This window comes from Chiloscyllium punctatum, chromosome 10, assembly GCF_047496795.1.
Source record: "Chiloscyllium punctatum isolate Juve2018m chromosome 10, sChiPun1.3, whole genome shotgun sequence".
In the NCBI taxonomy this organism is placed as follows: domain Eukaryota; kingdom Metazoa; phylum Chordata; class Chondrichthyes; order Orectolobiformes; family Hemiscylliidae; genus Chiloscyllium; species Chiloscyllium punctatum.
This window is the reverse complement of record NC_092748.1, coordinates 22428771-22454092: the sequence shown is the minus strand read 5'-3', so window position 1 is coordinate 22454092 and position 25322 is coordinate 22428771. Positions and strand designations below refer to the sequence as shown.

At 41.9% G+C, this 25322-nt stretch overlaps 1 protein-coding gene across 1 annotated transcript in view; it reads left to right on the top strand.

The window, feature by feature from the left end:
• The window catches only part of nop58 (NOP58 ribonucleoprotein homolog (yeast)), a 32209-nt gene extending 25390 nt beyond the window's left edge, over positions 1-6819 (top strand). Inside the window, exons 13-15 of the mRNA XM_072578671.1 lie at positions 612-757; positions 2943-3058; positions 6542-6819. Of these exons, the coding sequence (XP_072434772.1) occupies positions 612-757; positions 2943-3058; positions 6542-6589 (310 nt within the window). The 3' untranslated portion in view covers positions 6590-6819. The remainder of the gene's footprint in view (positions 1-611; positions 758-2942; positions 3059-6541) is intronic.
• The last annotated feature ends 18503 nt before the right edge of the window (positions 6820-25322 follow it).

Below are 25322 nucleotides of genomic sequence, written 5' to 3'. Positions count from 1 at the left end.
GTCCCATGTGATCTATCTTTACTAACCAGTCTACCATGCAGAACCTTATCAGAGGCCTTGCTAAAGTCCATTTGGGTAGCATCTAATGCGCTGCCGTATCTGCCATCTTGATCGCACCCTCAAAGGATTCCTCCTCCAATGTTTCAGTCACAAGATTTGGAAGTAATACTTATTTCTGGAGATTAACTTCTTTTTAATGTTACTAATATGAAAGAGACGTGTGTTTGAAATCTTCGACAATGGCCTCAACAGTAACATGCACGTTTTGTTTTGGCACCCAACTCTCCAGACCAGGTGGTCCAAAGCAATATCTGTGTCTGCTAAGTCAGTTGATCATAATCAGGGTAGAAGTTGAATTTGAAACTGTTCAATATGTTTGAGTCACTTGTAAAATCTGTGTGGATACTGAATGAGAACAGAATTTCTGCTCGAAGGTCAACACTACCTGTCTAGGTCTTGCGTGGCTTAGAACTCCTTATAAGATACAAAGGGTTCTGAGTACGAAGCATGTATCCCAGAAATAATCAATACCTTCCGGATGAAAATTGTTGAGAGTTGGATGGAAAGGAAGTAAATGTTTTGTACTATTCTAATTTATTTTTTCTGTTCAGTGAGGTCAAAACCTATGACCCATCTGGAGACTCGACTCTCCCTTCAGCCTCAAAGAAAAGGAAGTTTGAGGAAGTGGATAATGAGGGAGAACAGAAAGAAGTGAAATCCAAAAAAAAGGCCCGGCTTTCAGAGCCTGCTATGACAGGTTAGTTTTTGTTTGGAACTCTGCTTTTGGGTTATTAACCACTTCAGTATATTTAGTCTTTTTGGATCCTGAACTGGTTCAAATAATCGTTTCAGTTTGTATGATACTTCAAGTGAGGATGGGGATTAAGATTGCTGTCTGCAATGAGAATGTCTCATAGTCTTAATTCTTAATTTCAACATGAACTGTTACTTGTTGCTGTGCACATCTCTTTACTGCTTTCTGCAAGGCTTTTAATCTGATTCTTCCCTCCTGTTACCAAGTAGGGCAAATAAGGTTTTTGCATACTCGTGTTGCTTGTTCAAGATAAATGTGCATCGTTCAGGCTGTCTGACTGCATAGCTTCTTGGCTGTGGGAGTGCAAGGCATTTTATCTTCTGGATCACTTTGAGAAGCATATCTCAGAACAGATTAAACAAATTTTACTGACACTAATTTTTGCCACTTATTTCCCTCACTTCTGCTTGATTAGTTGAGTTTTGAAAGAGTATTCTCTTGTATTTTGCACAACTGGTAAGTTTTCCATTTCTCATCCATCATCCTTTCCCTCAATTTGGTTGATTGTGCTCTTGTGTTGAACTTTGACTCCGTTCACATTTTTCACTAAGGTTTCTGTGTTTAACTTTGGAATATGTGGAGCATTCTTCATTCTAGTTCTCCCTAGGTTCCTTCCTTTATTTCCTCTCTGGTATACTGTTGTTGCCATTTTCTGAACTAAAGTTTCAACTACTTGACTTCTCATTTTCACTCTTTCCTGTCAATCTTTTCCCTTTCCTTCCCATCCTCCGAGTTGAACTGTCCTCTTCTTCGGCTTGTCTCACTCACATATCTCAGAATTGGCTATCTGTCAAAATCCTTTATGAATCTGTAGCTACTTTCTTTGCACTTAATCCCCTCACTCTCGTTCTGAGGATCCTACATTGACATATGAGATCTTCCATACTGGCATTGATTTCTTGTTTGAAGGGACATCACCCCTAATCAAAGTTGATAAGGTCCTGACTGTGTCTGTTCCACTTAGCTCTTTTTCCTTCTCCTCTAAAAGCTCACAGTAGTGTTTCCTTGACCTCATCTTCCTCCCAAGCTGTCTCCTTATTCAGTACATCATTCTCCAGTATTTCCACTAGCTCTCTTTGCTACCACTAAACGCACCTTCTGAAGGAAGTGCGTCCTCCAACACTGGTCAGTTCCCGGCTTCATTTCAACAGCCTCCACCCTTTTCATGGCACCTTCCAACAGAAACATAAGAGTCGCTACAATTGCCTTACCTGCTCACTATTGGAAAACCCAGTCACATCTTACAGGTGAAATGGCAAATTGCTTGTGCCACTGAGTTGTATCATGTATCATTTGCTGTTTGTGATCCTGCCACCCTTTACATCAGGTAAATTTAGCTTGCAAGTGTGACCCTATGCTTTCCATAACCTTTCATTTTAATTCTCAAACTCCAGCTTTGGTGTCACTGAAGTTTAGTGTTTTCTCAAGGAACAGTATTGTATCCTTTGAATCAGTATTTCAGAGCCTTCTGGGCTGGACATTGAATTCAACAATTTCAGTTTGTAACCTTTTATTCCTGTTTATTTATTTTGATTTTTGTATGGTGACTCTTCGTAACTTTGCATTTTCCAAAGAATGCATTTCCTCAAGGCATCGTCTGATTGTCCCAAGTCAATTATTGATCCCCCGTCTTTGTTTTTCATGCTATCATTCACTTTCCCTTCCATTGTACTTTAAAACTATTACTTTTCTTAACATTTTCCAATGCTGATGAAAGGCAATTGACCTGAAATGTGAACCCATTTCCTCTGTACCAATGTTGCTCGACATGCTGAGGATTTTCACCATTTTCTCTTTTGTAATTCAGAATTCCAGTATCTGCAGTATTTTGTTTTTGTATTGTCTATTTCCTTCTTTGGTTCAGCTACTCGTTGTCCTCATCAGCTTTCCTGATTTGAATTTCTTCAGGTTTACAGGTCTGTTTTTATAAGCTGAGTTGCCCCAAGGTTTAGGAGCTTCCAGGTCTTTGTTTGGAATGTTTTGGCTTTTTGATTTTTCTGTCAGTCAAATGCATGGTGAGTTACTCCATACCATGTGGATCCTCCTGTTCCTGACCGGTCTGAGTTCAGAAATCAATGGACCAGTGCTGCACTCTGGATGGAATCATAATTATGTACTTTATTTCAAGAACCCGTTGAAGAAGCTGAGCCACCACCAAAGAAGAAAAAGAAGAAAGAGAAGAAGCAGGAGTTAGATGTAAAACAGGAAGAGGAGGAACCATCAACTTCCTTTCTTACAGAAGAGGTAAGAGCGTGAGGATTGAAGTGTTATGCAAGTAGTGGTTACACAAATCTTAGGTGCTCTTACAATTTGGGTAGTATATTGTTTTGGGTTGGGGATTGATTCAGGGAAAGTAAACAGGGTTAAATGAAGCAAGGGCTATTAAGTTTTGTTGGTAAGGGTGTTTAAGTGAAAGTAAGAGAATACAGCACAGGAACAGGCCTTTCAGCCCACCAAGCCTGTGCTGATGCTTAATTCTTACATCGCCCCGCTACTTATTTCTGTCCCTCCGATACAAATGGAAGGTGAACAACAGGATACACCCTGAATGTTTCTAACGTACCTGCTTCCACCACTTCCACTGGCAGTGCATTCCAGGCACCCACCACCCTTTTTTATATTCAGTACCCTGGCTGATGAAGGCAAGCATACTGCCTTGACCATCCTAGCAACCTGTGTTGCCACTTCAAGGGATTTGTGGACCCCTGTACAATCCGATCCCTCTGTATGTCAATGCTGCTAAGTATTTTGCCATTTATTGTATTGTTTGCTCCTGAATTTGATCATCCAAAATGCATCACCCTGCATTTGTCCAAATTGAACTCCATCTGCTATAACTCTGCCCAAATCTGCAATCTGCTGTGTCCTTTGGCAAACCTCATCATTATCTGCAACTCCTTCAGTTTTGATGTTGTTCGCAAACTTACTAATCAGGCCACCTACACTTTGTTTTTCTACCACTTTAATATATTACCAACAAGTGAGGTCCCAACACTAATCTCCATTCAAAAAAGCACCCTTCCACCAATACTGTCTTCTATGACCAGGCCAGTTCTGTATCCATCGAGCCATACACTCCGGGTCACGAGACTCTACCTTTTGTCTCAGCCTGCCATGATGCTTTACTGAAGTCAGAGTAGGCAATATCCACTGCCCTTTCCTCATCAATCATTCTTGTCGCTACCTCAAAAAAATGTCGTCCTATGATATCAAGTTATAGTCCAATATGTTTATTTGAAGTCACAAGCTATTGGAGCATTACTCCTTTGTCAAGTGAAGTCTGACCCTCCACCTGATGAAGGGGAAGTGCTTCAAAAGCTTGTGATTTCAAGTGAACCTGTTGGACTATAACCTGATATCATGTGTCTTGTGACTTGGTCCACCCTAGTCCAACAGTGCCTCCTCCACATTTCAAAACTCAACCTTAAGTAGCCTATCACCATCAAGTCCATTCACTTGCAAAGTGAATACATCTTCTCTATCTTGTCCACTAGCTTCCCCACTACTGACGTCATGTTCTCTATTTTCCTCTTCAAACAAAGGAACAACTTTGGCCATTTTCCAGTCCTCTGGATCTTCACCTGAGGATAAAAGGGTACAAAGATATCTCTTAATGCCCCAGCTATTACCTCCTTGCCATCCACAGTATCTTGGGATACAATCATGAACATGAGATTACATCATTCTGTCTGGAGGTTTGATCTCCTTCACTCCATTTCTCCCCCCCCCCCCCCCCACGTGACCATTTTTGGCAAACAGAAGTCTGTCCTTTGCTTTTATTTTCCCTGTCCCGTCATAGAAGCTGTCACTGAGCTCCCCTTTTCAACCTGCAATCAGTATTGTTTCCAATTGACTGTCCTGATCCCTAATCGTGATCTGTATTATTCTAGATTTTTATTCAGAAAAGTTTCCCAGTCACTGAAATAATTGCCCCTGTCAATACTAGGATTATCCCTGCACCACTTTTGAACAAAGCCGTTCTTCTGCTGTCCTTGGGTCTTTTCAACCCTGTATCTGTGGAGATTAGAAAATTATCACCAGTCTGACTTCAGTCAGCAACCTTTTGCGTGCCATTGGTCCTGGTGATCAATCAATTTTCCTCATACCAGCTTTTTGTTTTCAATTTTTAACTCATCCTATATTTCAGCTTTCTCCTCTTTCACTTGGCAGCACTTTCTTCGTAAAGTCAGGTGTAAAGTGCTCATGCTGTTTCGACTGACTGACTCGTTCTTTCGTTCGTTCATTCTTTCGTTCGTTCGTTCATTCTTTTTCTTGGTTCTGAATTGTCCCCATCCTGTTACTATCCTTGTTATGAATTATATGCATGAGACTTCAGATTCTCTTATGTTGATTGTCAGCCTGCTCCCATGTTGTTGTTTTGCCCTCAATTCCTGGCACTTCCTTTTATTTTGTCCATTGAATCCTTTGCAACATATTTTGTTTCCTCAACAACTGTACTGTTGCTGAAGAAACCTGGGGTTGGTATTCAGCTACATAGTTCTTTGAAAGTTGCATCACAGGATGGTTAAGAAGGAATTTAGCACCCTTCACAGAATCCCTACAGTGTGGAAGCAGTGCATTTAGCCCAACAAATCCACGCTGACCCTCTGAAGAGTATCCACTTGGGCACATTCCCCTACTCTATTACTCTGCATTTTACCCTTGACTAATGCACCTAACCTACACATCCCTAAACACCTGGGCAATTTAGCTTGGCCAAATCACCAAACATCTTTGGACTGTGGGAGGAATGTGCAAACTCTGTGCAGACAGTCACCCAAAGCTGGCATCAAACCCAGGTCCCTGGCCCTGTGAGGCAGCAGTGCTAACCACTGAGCCACCGTGCCACCCACTTACTTTCATTGTTCAGACGACTGAGTATAGCAGTTAGGACATCATGTTGAGGTTGTATAGGACGTTGAGGAGGCCTCTTTTTGAAGTCGTCTGCTGTGTTCTAGGAAGGATATTATTGGAGAGGGTTTGGAAAAGATTTACAAGAATGCTGCTGGGATTGGAGGTAGTAGTTATAAGGACAGGCTGGATAGGCTGGGACTTATTTTGCCGGAGCATAGGAGTTGAGGGGTGATCTTAGCAGTCCATAAAATAATGGGCATGGTTAAGGTGGATAGCTAAGGTCTTTTCCCTAGGATGGGAGTTCAAAGGTTGGAGGCATATTTTCAAGGTGAGCTGGGAAAGAGCCCGGAGGGGCAACTTTTCCAGTATATGGAATGAGCTGTCTGAGGAAGTGGTAGATGCAGATACATTTGTTACGTTTAAGTTATTTGTATAGGTACATGAATAGAAAAGGTTTAAGGGAATATGGACCAAGTGAGAGCAAACAGGACTAGTTTAGTTTGGGACATTTGGTTGACATGGACAAATTGGATCAAAAGTGTCTTTTTCCATGCTCTACCTCTTTTCCTGTCAGGCTAACTGGTAAATCATCCCTTGTTTTGCATCTTTCATTCCCTTGAATGACAATGTAACATTTACTACTTTCCAAAGAACTGAGAATATTCTAATTCTGGAGTTTTTGAACGTCAAACAGTAGGTATGCTCTCCCTTCGGAATTGGTTCCAAAGAGGTTGTACCCTGCTCTGCTTAAAATTGTAATTCTTTGTTCTGTCTCCATAAATGTTGCCAGGTCTGCTGAACATTTCCAGCACTTTGGTTTCATATAATCATAGGTTATAGTAATTAACATTTTGACTTTTCAAAAATTTTCAGATCCCAGAAAAGAAGAAGAAGAAGAAAAAGAAAGTGAAAAGCGAGTGACCTCTTTCCAGTAAATGATAGACTCTAATTCTGTTCATAGCTTCAGTCGGCCCTAACTGTCCTTTTTATTCAAAAGGGGGAAAATGTTTTCATTATGCAAGATGTTTTTTGATGGCAGTTACCAGAACCATTCGATTGAAGCAAGACTCCAATTATTTTTCTATGAAAATGGTAAACCTTTTGGTATAAGAAATGGGACTTCATTTTCAAATAAACTGTGGCCCAAAACACTTTCTTGTAACGGTAATAATTGGAATAATGGGCATTTTGTCAAATACATTTTCCATTGTGCAGAAAGAATACGCAAACAAAATATTTTGAAAATCATTTGAATTCTTTAAAATACTATTTTCAATAGAAGTGACTAAGACCTCAGCTGGTGCATGCTTGTCAGGAAGGAAGCCTTCCCATCCTTATCTGTACTGGCCAGCACATTTTTCTACCCCTCCTTTGAGCAGCTAAGACGGGTGTAGATAGCAACTCCCAGATGTGCTGAGTTTATCAGAATTTGTTTGCTTTCGGCTGCTAAGCATCTGTATATTCATTCATGGAGAAACGTAGAACACTAGCTCTGTTCGTGCAGCCAATAACAAAGGCTATGTTTTAATGCTGAGTTGGCTTTATACTTGGCCCAAGTGGTCATTATACCTGATCACAGCTCTCTGAAAATGAATGGAAAAACATTTTGGCAGACTTTGCCAGTCATTGCCCGGGGGTGCATGCAAAGAAACGGCAGTGATAGAAAAAAACACAGATTTTGTTCATTACATGTGAAAGTAGTTCTGCTACTGATGATCTGGGAAATACTCACCTGTGGCTCTCAAAAAAAACAACTAAATGCGATTGACAACACAATATTTTCGGAATACAGGACGACCCTCGTAACTGCAGGTCCTGCTCCTGTGGTTTCAGTTAGACGTGGTATACCACGGCCCGAACATATTACAGGGAACATTGCAGAAGCAGGGACTGGGGGCTGCTGGGAATGTATATTGCCCATTTAAATGAATGGGATCACTTTTCCTGTGTGTGGTTTCAGGCTTCCACAATAGGTCTTGGAATGTATCCCTGCAGGTACAGGGGGACTACTGTAATTACAAAGGCAACATGGAAGTGTCATTAAATTGTGTTTTTTGTCACTTAAACTATTCGCAGTACGTGAGTGTCATACAGTGTACTTTGAGCTGGAGCAACACCAAGATTAACAAACCTAATGCTTTCTTGGCATTGGATTTTTTTTTGTAGGGTGTCTTGCTGGTCTTGCATGTGGTACAACTAGTATTAACTTTTAATATTGGGCTCTGCACTGGTAGGGAAATTATGTATTTAGTTACTATCAACATTAGCTGATATTAAGAATTTTGCACAATTTTTGATCATTTTGTTGTCATACTGGTATCTTTAACATAAGCTTTGCTGGGCAAGCCGGGTTCATTTTGGGATGTCAGGCAAGAATGCTACAGCTTGGAATTTGTCTTTGAGCAGAGGCTCTATCTTTAATGGCCATACCTGATTGGAAATGTCTCTGGTTGCTCCAACTCTGTTCAGCTGGTGAGCAAATTGGAGGAACATGAATTTTAGACTGATAATTGGGTAAAGGGAACCACAAAATGTGATTCTTTACCAAGATGCACTACCTGAGAAGATCAGAGGAGCTACGCCAAGAACAATCTGAATTGCTTGCTTAAGCACCATGGAGCACAGTTCTGCAAAGCGGTCAGGTAAAACGGAGAAAATGATATCAGAATAGCTTTAATTAAGATGTAGTACCACTCAATCATGTTAAGACCAACTGCACAAAGAAGACTTCTTGGTAAAAACAATGACTGCAGATACCGGAAACCAGATTCTGGATTAGTAGTGCTGGAAGAGCACAGCAGTTTAGGCAGCATCCGAAGAGCAATAAAATCGATGTTTCGGGCAAAAGCCCTTCATCAGTGAGTGAGTATCAGCCTAGGAGTTAAATTGGAAGAACCTGTTGCCAACGCAACATACCTGCAAATATTTAGTGGTAATGCTGCCCAGGAATTCTTAATGATACCTCTGGCAGAAAAACAACAGTGCTGCTCAACTGGGGTTGGATGGGGGACTGATGAGAGGCTGGTGTAAGAGGGGAGGCAATGGGAGGGTCATGGTGACAGGAGCATTTACTTTCATAAAAACATACAAAGTAATCAATACCTGAATCTTTTATTTCATTTAATCTCATATTTTCTTTTGGTATCTGTATTTTGCCTGTTTTTCAAATTGTATTCTGTACCTCATTTCCTTGCTAAAACTACCAAACTGACACACGATCAATGTTAATCTCAACACACCAATTGGATTTCACTATCCTCAGTATAGAGGAGATAGACACAGTGGTAATATCAGTAGGCTAATTAGGATGCAGAACTTTAAATGCCACCAACTGTAGTATTGGAGTGTGAATTTAATATGATAAGTTAACTATAGACCAGTCATTGGGGAACTGCTAGAGTAATGTGAAGGATGTAATAGCAGACAGATATTGAGAAACAATATGATCAAGCAGAGTCAGCAAAGCTTTATGAAAGGAAAATCATGCCTGACAATTTTATTAGAATTTGTTGAGATGACGAGCAGTGCAGATAAAGGAGAACCTGTTGATGTAATATATTTGGATTTCTCAGAGGCATTTCATAAAATATTGTACAAAGGTTATTTAACGATAGCCCATGGTGTTGGGGAGAGTATATTAGCATAGATAGAGAATTGGCAAGCTGATATACAGTTGGAACAAGGTTGGCATTTTTGTGATGAGCTGAAAATGTGTTACTGGTAAAGTGCAGCAGGTCAGGCAGCATCCAAGGAGCAGGAGAATTGACGTTTTGGGCATGAGCCCTTCTTCAGGAATGAGGAAAGTGTGGCAAGCGGGCTAAGATAAAAGGTGGGGAGGGCTGTTGGAACTGTGATAGGTGGAAGGAGGTTAAGGTCAGTGTGATAGGCCGGAGTGGGGGTGGGGGTGGAGAGGTCAGGAAGATTGCAGGTTAGGCAGGTGCTGAGTTCGAGGGATTTGACTGAGACAAGGTGGGGGGAAGGGGAAATGAGGTAACTGGAGACATCGGAGTTCATCCCTTGTGGTTGGAGGGTTCCTAGGCTGAAGATGAGGCACTCTTCCTCCAGCTGTCATGTTGCTATGGTCTGGCGATGGAGGAGTCCACGGACCTGCATATCCTTGGTGGAGTGGGAGGGGGAGTTGAAGTGTTGAGCCACGGGGTGGTTGGGTTGGTTGGTCCTGGCGTTGAAATGCAAAACTTGAGCCAAATCCTTGTCTTAGTCCCAACCCTCGAACTCAGCACCACCTTCCTGGCCTGCAATCATCTTCCTGACCTCTCCGCCCCTACTCCCACTCCGGCTATCACCCTCACCTTAACCTCCTTCCACCTATCGCAGTTCCAACGCCCCTCCTCCCTACCTTTTACCTTAGCCCGCTTGGCACACTTTCCTCATTCCTGAAGAAGGGTTCATGCCCGAAACATCGATTCTCCTGCTTGGATGTTGCCTGACCTGCTGCGCTTTTCCAGCAACACATTTTCAGCTCTGATCTCCAGCATCTGCAGTCCTCACTTTCTCCTAGGGCATTTTTGTGATGGCAACTTGAAAGTAACGGAGTGCCACGAGGATCAGTGCTAGTGCCACATTTATTTATAACATTAGCTACCAAGAGGGAAGCAAATGTCCTATTGCCATGCTTCCAGGACACAAACTTGGATGGAAGGTGAGGAATATGGAAAACAGACTGCAGAGGATTTGGATAAATGAGGCAAAAATTGGCAGATGGATTAAATGTGAGGTTATGCACTTTGGCAGGAATAATAGAGGACTTAATATTTAATTTGAGGAAACCGCCATATGGATTTTGGAGGTTTTTGTATAAATCACAAAAAGCTATCAAACAAATTCTGGTAATAAGGCAAATGGAATGTTGGAACATTATTTATAGTGAATGGAGTATAAAGTAGGAAAGTCTTGCTAAAACTATACAAGGCATCCGACCATACCGAAACATTGTGAAGTTTTAGTTTTGGCATTGGACACAGTCTGGAGAAGGGTTACTGGCTGATGCCAGGTTTGGAAGAACTCTTAAGAGGAGAGGTTGAATAGGTTTGGTCTGCATTGGAGTTAGGAGACTTGGAGATCTTATTGAAGCATGCAGTATTCTCCGAAGCTTTCCAAGTTAGATGTAAATGTTGCCCCTTGTGGGAGATTGGAGACCAGAGAGCATAATCCTGAGGGGTTGCCCATTAATTACAAGGAATTTTGTCTCTGTGGGTGGTGGTTCTGTGAAATTCTTTAGTTAACTCTAAACATCTGACAATCTTAATTAATAAGAGAACCAAGGGGTCTGAGGAAAAGTTGTTATCAGATGAGCCATGATCATCTTGAATAGTGGGGCAGGCTCAGTGACCTACTTCTCCATCCTCAGCGTTGTGATTTATTTGCCTCATGAAAATATGACCAGCAGGTGGCAGAACTGCACTTTGCAGTGTATTGCCAAAAAACAAAATGTTGCTGTTGACAGCTGTAATTCATCCTTGTTCAAAAAACTGGGAACATTGCCAACCCTTTGGTGGGAAAATTCTTAAGACCATTGTTCAGTACAAAGTAAATTCTTACTTGGAGCATGGGTTAATGAGAGATAAGCACTTATTTTAGGAAAAACAATTGGTAAAGAAATACAGCTTGGATTCCTAAAGGAAGCTAATCTTTGAACTATTTGTGCTTTTCTTTTCGTTCAGAGGATGTTGGTGTTACAGGCGCCACCAGCACTTACTAGCCACGTCACATTGCCCTTGAGCTGATGAGCTGTCTTCTAGAACTGTAGCAGTAGCTATGGATTAAGTATGTTCCGTGGTGCTGATGGGATGAAGTTCTAAGATTTTGACCTTACCAGCTGTGTTGAATTGCTGCAGTACATTTTGTAGATAGTATTAGCAAACTTTACCATGTGGCAGCGACAGAGCATGTGAATGCTCAAGATGGTCGTTGAGATGCCAAATAAGGAGCCTGAATGACCTCAAGCTTCTTGAATAATGTTGGTGGTGTTCTCATCTAGGTATTTGAGGAGTATTCCATTACACTCTCATTTTGAACCTTCTAGTTTGGCGAGTTACACAATGAATTTCCCACCAGAGGATTCCCAACCTTTGATTTGCATGGTAGCCACAGTATTTATGGCTGTGTCTTTACAGTTTCCTGTCAACTGTAACCACCAAGATGATAGTTGTGGATTCAGTTATAGTAATGCTGTCAAGGGGCCTTGGTTAGATTCTCTTGGAAATATTGGACAGCATTTACATGAGACATTATTTGCTTATTAGTCCAAACCTGAATATTGTCAAAGTCTTGCTGCATTTGGACATGGACAGCATCAGTATCTGAAGTCCCTTGGACTTTGATATTTTAGTTACTTACTCGGTGCATTCCGTATCCTTGTCAACTGCTGATTCTTCCAATTGGTGTCCAACATGCTTGAGTATGGATTCATTCACTTGGATTTGGGAGAGATAGGTACTAATTACCAGGTGGTTCACATGCCCACATTTGACCTGATGCCAAGGGTGACTCTGCACTTGTTGCATTCTACTGTGCCACCACTACTGGTTGGCCTTTCCTGTTACTAAGACAGGGTATATTCAAGGATAATGGTGGTGTAAAAACAAATTGCTGGAAAAACTCAGCAGTATCTGCTGAAAGAAAGCTGAATTAACATTTCTGACCCAGTGATGAATACAGAATAATGGTGAAACTAATTGGGCTTACTGTTAAGTACATCAAATAACTTCCACTGTGCGCACATGTGTAAGTGTAGAATTTTGGAAGTTGAATTTCAGACCCCCTGCTTTTGAGTGATCCTTCAAAACATGAAACCCCAAAACACAACAAAGATGTTAAAGTAGGTGATAAGTTGCAGTTGTAGTTTGTGGTACATCAGTGTGATCCACAGTAGCCATGTCTGCAGCTTGACATTACTTGAGACAGAACTGATGAGTTGGTTTCTAAGTTTTGTACACTTCAGAGCATCAGGGAGGAAGGTGGTTACCTGGACACTTGGATCCAGAAGGCAATGACACTACTTATGTTAAGCACTTCAGATTTGGTTCTTGGTCAGGGACGAGAGGGTGTGACTGCAGAAAACAGGTATAGTGCAGGAGGTCACATTGGAGGAACTTGAATCCTTGTATTGTCTAATAGGTTCAAGCATCTGGCTTGAGTAGAGAAGAGCAGGGACAACAGGGAGATTGAACAAGCAGACTATAGCACCAAGATACAGAATCAAATACAGATATTTGAGTTGTAAGGAGTAAAAATGGAGGTAGTTACAGTCTGGGATGGTCTAGTTAAGGGGAGGCAGATCCTGCAGTGGAGAGCATGAATCACAAAAATTGTCTTGCTGGCCTAGTGCTAAGGTTAAAGGAGTCTCAGGGCTAGAAAAAAATTTGGAATGGCAGAGGAGGAATCCATTTGCCATGATCTACATGGGCGCCAATAATGTAGGACTACTAAAGAATATCTCCTGAGGGATTATGCGCAGCTAGAGGCTAGATTGAAAAACAGAACCACAAAGGTGGTAATCTCTTGGTTATCTGAGGCATGGCCAAATTGGCATAGAGAAAATAAGATCAGAGAACTAAATATGTGGCTCAGATTGTTGTGGAAGAAATGGGTTTGAATGAATGGGGACCTGGCACTCTGAGGAACAAGAGAGCCTTTTCAATTAGGATTGAACTGCATTGGCACCTAATATCCCAGTGAATTTAATTATTGCAGTTGTGGAGAGGGCTTTAAACAAAATAGTTAAAAGGATTAATCAGAAGAGATTTAATGAGAAATGATGTTGTGCTAGTTTGATTTTTAAATAAGGATTAACCAAGTGCAACAGGAAAGAACAGAGCATAAAACATGAGTGCATTAGCAAATAGGCTCATTAAGGGAAAAATTATAAAATGACAAAATTAAAGTCTCTTAATCCAAAATTCATGAAATGTTTGTAAAGATGGATGAATTGAAAGCATAAATATAAAGAATAAATATAATATATCCATCACAGAGATGTCAATGTGATGAAACCTGAGAGTTAAATATTCAAGCTTATTTGATTTTCTCAAATGATATAAAAGGAAAGGTTTGGTAGCTCTTGATAAGGATGGGATGAGTATTGTAAAGGTCACTTTTGCACTGTGGACTAAAAAACTACCGCTATATTGAAATTATGGAAGTTATTCTTTATTTATTCAACCTGTGGAATATGGCCAGTGTTTATTGCCTGTCCTAGTTGCCCTGAGAAGGCAGTGATGAGCTAGTTTGAACCACTGTTATCCATCTACTGTAGGTAGACTCTCAGTGCCTGTTTTGAGGGTATTCCAGGATTTTGATTCCGTGACAGTGAAGAAACAGTGATTTATTTCTATGTCAGGACAGTGAGTGGTTTGGAGGGGAATTTGCAGGTGGTGCTATTCCAACATAGCTGCTGCCTTTTCCCTTAGAGATGGAATTGGCAGTAGGTTTTCAATGTGTTTAAGGATTGGTGAATTTCTGCAGTGTTGCTGCTACTATCTACAGATATGTGTAATGAGCATCAGTGGCGAAGGGAGTGGATGCTTGGGGGTGTAGCGCCAATCAATAGAGCTTCTTTTTCTGCATGGTGTCAGCTTTGAGTGATGGCGCCACACCCATCCAGGCAAGTGAGAAGCATTCCATTACACTCCTGATTTGTGAAAGGGGAAAAAGTACCTTTTTAGAGATATTGAAAAGTTTAGATTCTCAACCAGGGAATGGTACATCACTGTACAAAAACAACCTTATCTCATCAGCAAAGAATCGGGTGCGAGTTAAAAGAAAACATCTCTTGCACGTCTGTGATCTGAATTGGTACCCCCCAGTATAATACTTGTCTCTTGTATTTGTTTTTATTGCATGTGAATTTTAAGAAAGATAAAATATAAGTTAGTTACTAGCCATGTTTTCTCACCACTGGTTGAAAATAGTTTAACACTAAATAGTTATTTTCTTGTTCCTGAAAACTTAGTATTATGCACATTCCTTTAGTCTGAATTAGTTAGGTAAAACTAGACAATTTGGTGATTTATTCACATCTTCACAATTTTCGGACTCAGTAGTGGGGCTTGATTTGCAGTGCGCTACTACCTTAGTGAATAGTGGCAGTGTAGTTGCAAGAAATTGCTCAGAACATCAAGATGTAGAATCAGGTTGGATGAAGGTTAAATAATTGCATGTGAAAGATGATACTGCTGGGAGTTGTTTAATCGACCCCAGAGTGGGAGTGATTGTTTCAACACTGTAGGACAGTATGGGTCAAGAAACAATGGGGGCTTATAAGAAATACTCAAAATAGTGGGATTTTAATCTTCTTATAGATTGGATAAACCAAATTGAAGGTAGGTTTGAGAGAGAAATCATTAGCATTTTCCAGGTGAGGAACTTGGTTTTGAAACAAGTGTCTTAAATGTCAAGCCATTACAAAGCTGGCATTGGCTACAGAGGATTGGGGAAATTGGTTAAAAGGTAAGATGGTAGAGAATTGGTCGCTGAAATTTCAGGAGAATTTGCTTCACATTCAATGATGGTATGTTCCATTCAGAAACAGCCTCCATGAAAATGATGTACCATCTGTTGATTCAAGTAATAGTTAAGGATGCTACCAAATTGAAATAAAAGGTATAAAAATGTTGCAAAATTAGCAGTAAACCTCAACAAAGAAAACTTACGCCCCAGCAATAGGCCCTTCAGCCCTCCAAGCCTGAGCTGATCCAAATCCACTGTCTTAAACCTATAGCCCAATTCCTAAGGATCTGTATCCCTCTGCTTCTCACCTACTCATGCATCTGTCCAGAAGCACCTTAAATGAATCTACCATGCCTGCCTCTATTACCTCTGCTGGCAATGCATTCCAGGCACCTACCACCCTCTGTGTAAAGTATTTTCCATGTGTATCCCCCTTAAACCTTTTTCCTCTCACCTTGAAAATGTGACCTCGTTATTGAATCCCTCACCCTGGGGAGAAAGCTTATCTGTATCCACCCTGTCTATACTCTTGATTTTGTAGACTTGAATCAGTTTCCCCCAATCTTTTTTCCTAATGCAAACAATCCTAGTCTATTCGACCCCTCTACATAGTTAGCACTTTCCATACCAGGCAACATCCTCAAACCTCAGCATCCTCTCCAAAGCGTCCATGTTCTTTTTGTAATGTGTATTCTAAGTGCAACCGAACCAAAGTCTTGTACAACTTTAACATGACCTACCAGCCTTTATACTCAATACCCTGTCCAATGAAGGCAAGCATACCATATGCTGCCTTGACCACTCTACACCCTGTGCAGCCACTTTCAGGGTACAACAGATCTGAACACTGCTCATCAACTTTTCCCAAGACTCTTATGTTTATGCTACAGTTCACTCTCAAATTAAACTTCCAAAATGCATCACCTCATGTTTTCCTGGATTGAACTCACCACTTTTCTGCCCAACTCATCAGTCTATCTATATTCTCCTGTATCCTTTGACAGTCAGTCCCTATGCTTTCTGCTAGTCCACCAATCAGTGTCCATTTGTAGACTTACTGATCAGACCACCAATGCCCTCTTCCAGATCATTTATGTATATCACAAGCAACAGTGGCCCCAGCACTGATCCTGTGGAACATTTACTGGTCACCTTTTCTCCATTTCGAGAAACTCCCTTCACCTACTACTCCTTCTCATGTTGCTCAACCAGTTCTTTATCCACCTGGCTAGAATGCCCTGTACATCATGTGATTTCACTTTCTCCATTAGTTTACCATGGGGAACCTTATCAAACGCCTTACTAAATTCCATGTATATGACATCTACAGCCCTTACTTCATCTATCAACTTGGTCAATTCCTCAAAGAACTCTTAAGTTGGTAAGACATGATCTCTCTCTTTCGAAACCATGTTGCCTATCGCTGATAAGCCCATTCTCTTCCAAATATAAATAGATCCTATCCCTCAGGTCATTGTCCAGCAACTTTCCCACCACTGACTTCAGGCTCACTGGTCTTATAGCTACTTGGAATATCCCTACTACCCTTGAACAGGGGGGACAACGTAGCAACTCTCCAGTCCACTGGTACTCCACCTGTGTTTAAGGATGCTACAAAGATATGTTAGGTCCCCAGCTATTTCCTATCACCTCCCTCAGCAACCTGGGATAAATGCCATCCAGTCCTGGGGATTTGTCCACCTTTAATATCCCTTAGTCTACCCAACACATCCTCCCTCTTTATGTCAATATGATCCAGAGTAAATAAACTTCTATCTCTAATCTCAACATTCATCATGTCCCTCTCCTCAGTGAACACTGATGCAGAATATTCATTGAGAATCTCACCCATTTTCTCAGGTTTGACACACAACCTTCCTTCCCCTTCAGTGGACCAACCTTTTCTCTTGTTATCCTCTTACCTTTTACCTTTTATATATGAATAAAAGGCCTTGGGATTCTCCTTAATTCAGCTTACTAAAGTTATTTCATCACCCCTTTTAACTTGCTTGATTCCTTGTTTAAGATTGGTCCTACTCTTCCAATATTCCTCCAAAGCCTGTTCTGTTTTTAGCTGTCTGGACCTTATGTTCCCTTTTCCTCTTGGCGAGTTGCACAATTTCTGCTGTTACCTACGGTTCACAAGTCTTGCTTTTCCTATCCCTTTGTTTTCAAAGGGACATGCATATCCTGCACTATCTTCAATCTATCTTTTGAAAGCCTCCCACATATCAAATGTGGACTTCCCTTCAAATAGCTGCCCCCATCCACATTTCCCAGCTGCTGCTGAATTTTGATATGATTGGCCTTGGCACAGTTTCGTACTCTTCCCTTAAGACTATTCTCATCTTTGTCTATGAGTATTCTAAAACTTACAGAATTGTGGTCACTATTCCCAAAGTAATCCCCCACTGCAACTTCTACCACCTGGCCTGGGACTTTCCCCAACACCAGGTTCAATATGGCCCCTTCCCTATTTGGACTATTGACACACTACTTTAGAAAACTCTCCCGGATGCCCCTTACAAATTCTGCCTCATCCAGACTTCTGACACGAAGTGTATCATGGTCAATGTTGGGAAAATTAAAATCTCCCATCACCACCACCCCTGTTGACTCTACATCTTTTTATAATCTGTTTGCCTATTTGTTCTGCTACCTCTTGCTCACTAGGAGGTCTGTAGTACAGCCCCAACAATGTAACTGCACCCTTATTTCTCAGCTCTACCCATAATGCCTCACTGCTCAAGCCCTCCATAGTGTCCTGTCGCACAGCTGTGATATCATCCCTGACTAGCAATGCAACCCCTCTTCTCCCTTCTTCCCCCAACCCTCAAAACCCCTTTACTTCCCTCCCTGTCCTGTCTGAACCATCTATATCCTGGAACATTTAGTTGCTAGTCATGCCCTTCCCTTAACTAAGTCTCTGATCGCAATAATGTCATAGTCCTAGACACCAATCTAAGCCCTACGTTTGTCTGCCTAACCCACTATACTTGCATTAAAGCAAATGCACTTCAGACCACCAGTTCCTTTGCGTCCATCTGCTATCTGCCTACTCTTCCCCTTGGTAATGTTAACTTCATGATCCTGCTCCTTACACTCTAGTTTCCACCTCCCTGTCTCGTAGTCTTCTCTTCTGGTTCCCAGTACCCTGCCACATTAAATTAAACCTTCCCTGACACCAGTAGAAAAACTCCCCCAAGTGGGGTAGTCCAGAACTAGAGGGCATAGATTTAGGGTGAGGAGAAAGATATAAAAGAGACCTGATGGGCAACTTTTTCATGCAGAGGGTGGGTATATTTATGGAATGAGCTGCCAGAGGAAGTGGTGGAGGCTGGTACAATTGCAACATTTAAAAGGTATCTGGATGGATATATGAATGTATAGGGTGTGGAGGGATATGGGCCAGGTTCTAGTAGGTGGGACTAGATTGGATTGGGATATCTGGTTGGCATAGACGAGTTGGACCGAAGGGTCTGTTTCTGTGCTGTACATCTCTCTGACATTTGTTCCAGTTTGGTTTAGGTGTAGACCATCCAATTTGTAATAGACCCACTTTCCCCAAACCAGTCCCAATCTCCCACAAATCTGAACCCTTTTCTCCTACACCATCCTCAAGCCATGTGTTCACCTTGTCAATTCTTTCATTTCTACCTGGACTAGCACGTGGTCCTGGTTGCAACCCTGAAATCCTCTAACTTCTCTCCTAGCTCCCAGAATTCTGCTTTCAGGACCTCCTCTTGTCTTTTTACTTATCATTGGTGCCTATATGCATCACGGCAACTGGCTGTTCACCCTCCCCTTTCAGAATGCTCTGCAGTCGATTGGTAACACCCCTAACCTGAGCACCTGGGAGGCAACATTCGATCTGGGAGTCTTGTTTTTGGCCACCACCACCTGTCTATTCCCCTTACGATAGAACCCTATGAGTATGACACTACAAATCTTTTTCCTGCCCTTCTGAACAGCAGAGCCCACTACCCTACCATGATCCTGGCAACTGCTGCCCTCCCCTGGTGAGCCATCACCCCCAACACTATCCAAAATGGTATAGCTGTTTTCGAAGGAGATGACTGCAGGGGACATGTGCACTACCTTCCTGCTCTTTCTCTGCCTTTTGGTCACCTATTCATTGTCTCCCTCAGCAATTTTAATCTGTGGTGTGAGTAAATCAGTAAACGTGCTATCCACGACCACCTCAGCATCATAGATGCTCCACAGTGTGTCCATCCGCAGCTCTAGAGCTGTCATGCAGTTGAACGAGCTGTAGCTGGACATACGTATTGCAAGTGCAAGAGTCCGGGACATCAGTCACGTCCCTGAGCTCCCATATCAAGCAAGAGGCACGTGCCACAGATCTGAGGTCCTCTGTTATTGTAAGCCTTAGCTCTAACTCAACTACTACCAAACAATGCACGTAAAATATATAAAAGAAAAACCCTTACCTTACAGAGTCCTTTTCTTCTGCTTAAAGGAGGAAGGTGGGAGGGAGATACTACACATGCAGTATCTCTGGTTTAGCCGCAGCCCAAATGTATACTGTTAATTATCTTCCTGGTAACCTCCTGGCCCCAACGTCACCTTTGCTCTGTACAATTACAACATGTCAAAGGCATCGGGATGGGTATGTGAATAGGAAGGGTTTAGGGATATGTGCTAAATGCTGGCACATGGGACTACATTTATTTATCTGGTTGGCATCGACCCCAATTGGACCTGTGCAGGAGTTCCTTGGGCTATTAGCTGAGCTTCATCATCTTAACTACTTCATCCATGACCTTCCCTCTACTATAAGGGTGGAAGTTCAAAGGTGATGGCACATTGTTCAGAAAGATTTGACTCCTCAGATACTGAAGCAAATCCAATGAGACTTACATAGTATCCAGGCTGGGGTTGATAAGTAGCAAGTAACATTTGCACCATACAAATGCCAGAAGATGCCAATTTCCAGTAAGAGATAATCTGATCACTACCTCTTGAAATTCAATGGTGTTACCATCACTGAATCCTTCCACTATCAACAACCTGGGTGTTACAATTGTTCCAACTGGACTTATTATATAAAGAAAGTGGCTGCAACAGCAGTTCAGAAGCAAGGAATACTGCAGTTACTCCCCAAAGCTTACCTGTCATCTAAAAGATACCAGTCAGGAGTACGATAGAATACTCCCATTTTCCTGGATGGATGTAGCTCCAACAAGAAACGTGTCACCATCCTGGATGAAACAGCCCACTTGATTGACACCACATCCAATCCCTTCACCACTGACACCCCCTAGTAGCAGGGTGTGCTTTCTACAAGATGCACTGCAGCAATTCATCAAAGATCTTTAACCAACACCCTCCATCTCCAGGCTACTTCCATCTAAGGAACTTCCATTGCCTGTAAGATTCCCCTTCAAGCCACTTGACATTATACTCTGGAAAGATATTGCCATTCCTTCACAGTTGCTGGTTCAAAACTTTGGAATTTCCTTCCTGAGGGCATTATGGGTCAACCTACATGGACTGCAGTGGTTCAAGAAGGCAGTTGATCACCACTTTCTCAAGGGCAACTAGGGCTGGGCAATAATTTATGGCCAGCCAGTGATACCCATGTCTCAAGTAAAGAACATAAAAAGTTGAGCTTGAGGAATTGATAGGGAACAAAGAAATGGCAGTAACATTAAACAGTTATTGTACACAGTCTTCATAATGAAAGAGAACTCCAAGTAAAGCAAAAAAGCAAAGGGAAAATTTAAATAACAAATAAAATATTATTATTGAAGATTAAAAATGCTGAAAACTAATGGGAACACAGCACAAAATGGCAAAAGTAGAAAATAACTAATTGAAAGGATAAAAATCTCTGAACAGTTATAATATAAAGATTCTTCTTGCTGTGTTGTGTAAACCAGAAAGTACAAAGACACAACAAAAACTAAAAATAAACCAAATGTCTGTAGAAAAATTACCAGCACAACAAATGGTATTGATACTGATACAACTCTTTTGATCTCTGTGTAAATGGAAACACAAGTCAGTTGTACTTATACAAAATTGTTAACCTGATAAACAATTAATTCACAATGATTTTTTTCCTTTATTGCTACAACAAATATTAAATCCATCTGTGGGCCATTTCAACCTACTTACTGCTGCCATCCTGCTATTCTCTGTGCTATATCCAAATGATCAAGCACACAGCCCACAGCCTATGCCGAGTTACCTGATCTCAACCAGTTTTCACTTAGTAATATTGCGACAGTCCTTGGGCCTCTGACTCAGGGAGGGAGGGAGCATAAAATATGTGATAGAGTTTACAGTTCCTGGTCACTAAATCGATTACTTGCTGAAGTGAATGCCAGATGTAATCTGCCATCTCTTTCTGCCTGGCCTCAAATTTGAAATAAACACTGCTAATATTCATGGAATTGTAACGCAGGGAAAATCATTGCTATCTGAGGAAGAGGAAATAAGTTGGCAATACACAACATTCTGATAGTTGCAGGCTTGAGCGTTGGCATGAGAGCTGAGAGCGTACTTTGGCACCCAAAAACATTTCCGTTTGCAGAGCTTTTCCAGATGAATTGGCAATGCCTACGACATCCACAGTTAGTGGCAGAAGCCTCTTATAATGTGTTCTTTGTTTCCTCCCTTGCAATGACCATCACAGAGAGAACAACTGACTGTCTCAATCAGCAGACACTATGGGCACGCTATTGCATTTAGCATGTAAAGACTTTCAATGAAGAAAGTTTGGGTTTAATGGATGATCTCCCATCTAAAAGTGCTCAATACCAAGTTAATTTGAACAGGCTTCTGAATTCATTACCTCACAATTAATTGAAAACTTGATAATTTAAGTTTTCGTTCTATTTTCTCCATTTGCCAGGCCTCTTGCTGAGCCACCAAACATTCTATGTGGTGAGTGGAGTGTTATTATCCCTGCCAGTGGTACATATCCTCTACTGGAGTTATGATTTTCTTTTCACTTATTTACCGCCAGCTACTGCCCTCTTTGCTGAGAGCATTGACCTTTCGTACCTTGCCCAAAGCGAATTGCTTATGTTTATTCTTCAACTGAGATTTGAGAGGTCCTTTTCTACTCCCACTTTTCCACTGGTCACAATCATTTTTAAATTTGACTAGGAAAGTTACATGGCCCATGATATTGGTCTCAGACAGTGTCAAGTAGCACTATGAAAGTCTTGAGTTCCTAGATTGTCTCAAGTGGGGCAGCACAGTCTCTCAGTGGTTAGCACTGCTGCCTCAAAACGCCAGGGACCCAGGTTCAATTCCCGCCTCAGGCAACTGTCTGTGTGGAGTTTGCACATTCTACCCGTGGGTTTCCTCCGGGTGCTCTGGTTTCCTCCCACAGTCCAAAGATGTGCAGGTTAGGTGAATTGGCTATGCTAAATTGCCCATAGTGTTAGGTGCATTAGTCAGAGGGAGATGAGTCTGGGTGGATTGCTCTTCAGAGGGTCAGTATGGACTTGTTTGGCCTGTTTCCACACTGTAGGGATTCTAAAAAAACGCCTGTCACAGTGATAGTGTCACATGACACAATGTAAGGTATTCTTAGTGTGAAGGCAGGACTTCATCTCCATAAGGACTGTGCAGTCATCACTCCTGATGCTGTCATGCACAGTTGCATCTTCAAGACACAGCTTAGTGAGGATGACATTAAATATATTTTTGTCTCTTATTGGTTCCTTCACCGCCTACCACAGACTCAGTCGAGCAGAAATATCCTTTAGGACTTTATCAACTCAATCAATAGTGCTGCTGCTGAGCCACTCTGTGTTGACAACAAACACATCGACCTGGACCCAATATACCGGCCACTACAGCGGACAGCTCGAACTGACAACCGGAAGCGGCAGAGACAGGCCACTATAAATGCCGGAAGAAACAGCACAGAAGCGCTTCACAGAAGGCTCCCAAGCACTGAGGATGTCACCTAGACAGGGGACAAAACGTTTGCAAGACAAATTCCCAGCTCGGTGAACAGAACCACAACATTAATATGCAGGTACAACAAGTAATTTTTTATTGTGAAGGGAATGCTAAAGTAGAGAGGTTCAGCTTCAGTTATATAAGGCATTTGGTAAGACTATATCTGGAGTACCAAGTAGAATGTTGAGCTCCTTACTTAAGAAAGAACTTAAATGCCTTGGCAGTAATTCAGAGAAGATTGGCTAGACTAATATCTGGAATGGGCAAATTGTTGTTTTGAGGTAAGTTTGCACTTGTATCCATTAGAGTTTATAAGAGTCAAACCTGCATTGATAAAACATCTTAGATCCTGATGGATCTTGAAAGATTGCATGTGGAAAGGAAAGGATGTTTCCCCTTGCTGAAGAATCTAGAATTAGAGATCATCCAATGAAGACTAAGAGGTCGAGGAAACAAAGTTCTTACAGAAAATTAGAATTCTTTCTCAAAGTGAGTTTGAAGCAGAGCCTTTGAATATTTTTAAGCTAAGGCAGATAGATTCATGGCAAATAAGGAGGTGAATAATAATGAGGAAATTTTGATAGAAAATGAAAATTCCTTATTTTCTGCTCAGCATGGAGCTGTAGTATAACTATATAATATTATTATTTGAGAATATGGGTTATAAAGTAGAGGTAGATAGGCAGTGTTCGTGCTCCTGAGCCAGTGTGAACCAAACCAACCGCTTCCTCCCTTCTTTTCTTACCCTTTTTGTCTTTTTACTTTGTCTTCATCATTTCCTGTTGGTGGCGCAGAAGATGGCATTGTGGAGGAGGGCAGTTGTGTGGAACTCTTGGCGAGGTGGTGACTTTAGCCTGGCAGTGGAGCCAGGGACTTCTGGCTGTGGTAGGCCTGAAGCAGGAACTCCAGGTGTCAATCAGACAGTGGCTGAAGCAGCGGTGGTTGTGGTTTGCAAGCGGGACAGCTGCATTGGAGTGAAGGTTCTTGGTTGTGGTAGGTCCAGAGCAGGTACTCCTGGTTATCTGTGAGGCAGCAGCAGCTCCTGGTTGTGGTCGCCATGGTGCCATGGACTCCTGGCTGTGGTAGGACTGGAGCAGGGACTCCAGCCGTTGTCAATGCAACAATTGAGCCAAGGGACTTCCGGTGTTGTCAATGGGAGGGCAGCTCCGTGGAGCCAAGGTTCCTGGTTGTGGTAGGTCTGGAGCTGGGTCTCCTGGTTTTCAGCAAGATGGTGGGGCAGCAGGGCTTTGGTTCCGGTGGTCCCAGAGCCTGGTTATCAGCGAGTCTGCAGCAGAGCCAGGGAATCAAGTGTGAGTCCAGCACAATACTTGGCATTGGTGGCTCATCGGCGTTGTGGGCCCAACAATGAAAAGACAGTGCCTGACTGCAACAGTGAGTCTGGCAAAGGCAGCAGAGGGGTGGTGGTCAGCTGGCTCAGGACTCATATTCAAAATTATGCTGGATTGTAGGGACAATTGAGGCTTTTCACTGTAGTTTACTGTGTTGTTCATTGTAGAGTATAAGTGATAATAAGTCATTGTCCACATCAAGGTGACCTTTTAGTGGTCAGCAACTTTTTTGTAGCAGTGGGTCAAAACATAATTTCAGAGAAATCAATGACTTAAGCCAGATGACTAGAAAAGCTACCTGGTGAGATAATTACTGAAGTGTTTAGTGTTTACTAAGTTGAACTTTTATGGCACAGAAAAAGGGAAAGACAGGCTAGAATTTGGTTCAGTTCAAATGTTGCATTCAAAGAAAAGGCAGTCTGTCTGTATCTTGGGGCGGATGAAGAGAATCATATGAATGCAGAGGTTGCTAAAAGAAAATGCTTGTAACTTCACCAGTTGAGTTTTTTAAAAGCCTTTAGAGAAAATGCAGGAGATTGTGGTTTAAGATTATCAGATCAGCCATGACTTCATTGAATGGTGGAGCACTGTTCCGGTTAACATGGCCTTCTCCTGCTCCCATGTCATTTGGTCTTAAAAGGAGCGATACTTCATTAGGATTGTGTATAGAGTCATAACTCGTCCATGCGGACCAGAACGAAGCTGAACTAGACTATTTTGCCTGCATTTGAGCCCATGTTCCTCTAAATCTTTCCTTCCATAGACTGTCCAAATGTATTTTAACTGCTGTAATTGTACTTGCCCCTTGTACTTCCTCTGGCAGCTTTGTTTCATGTGCAGAGAAAAGGTGAATAGCTAAGGATGTTTCCCCCCAAGGTAAGGGAGTCCAAAACTGG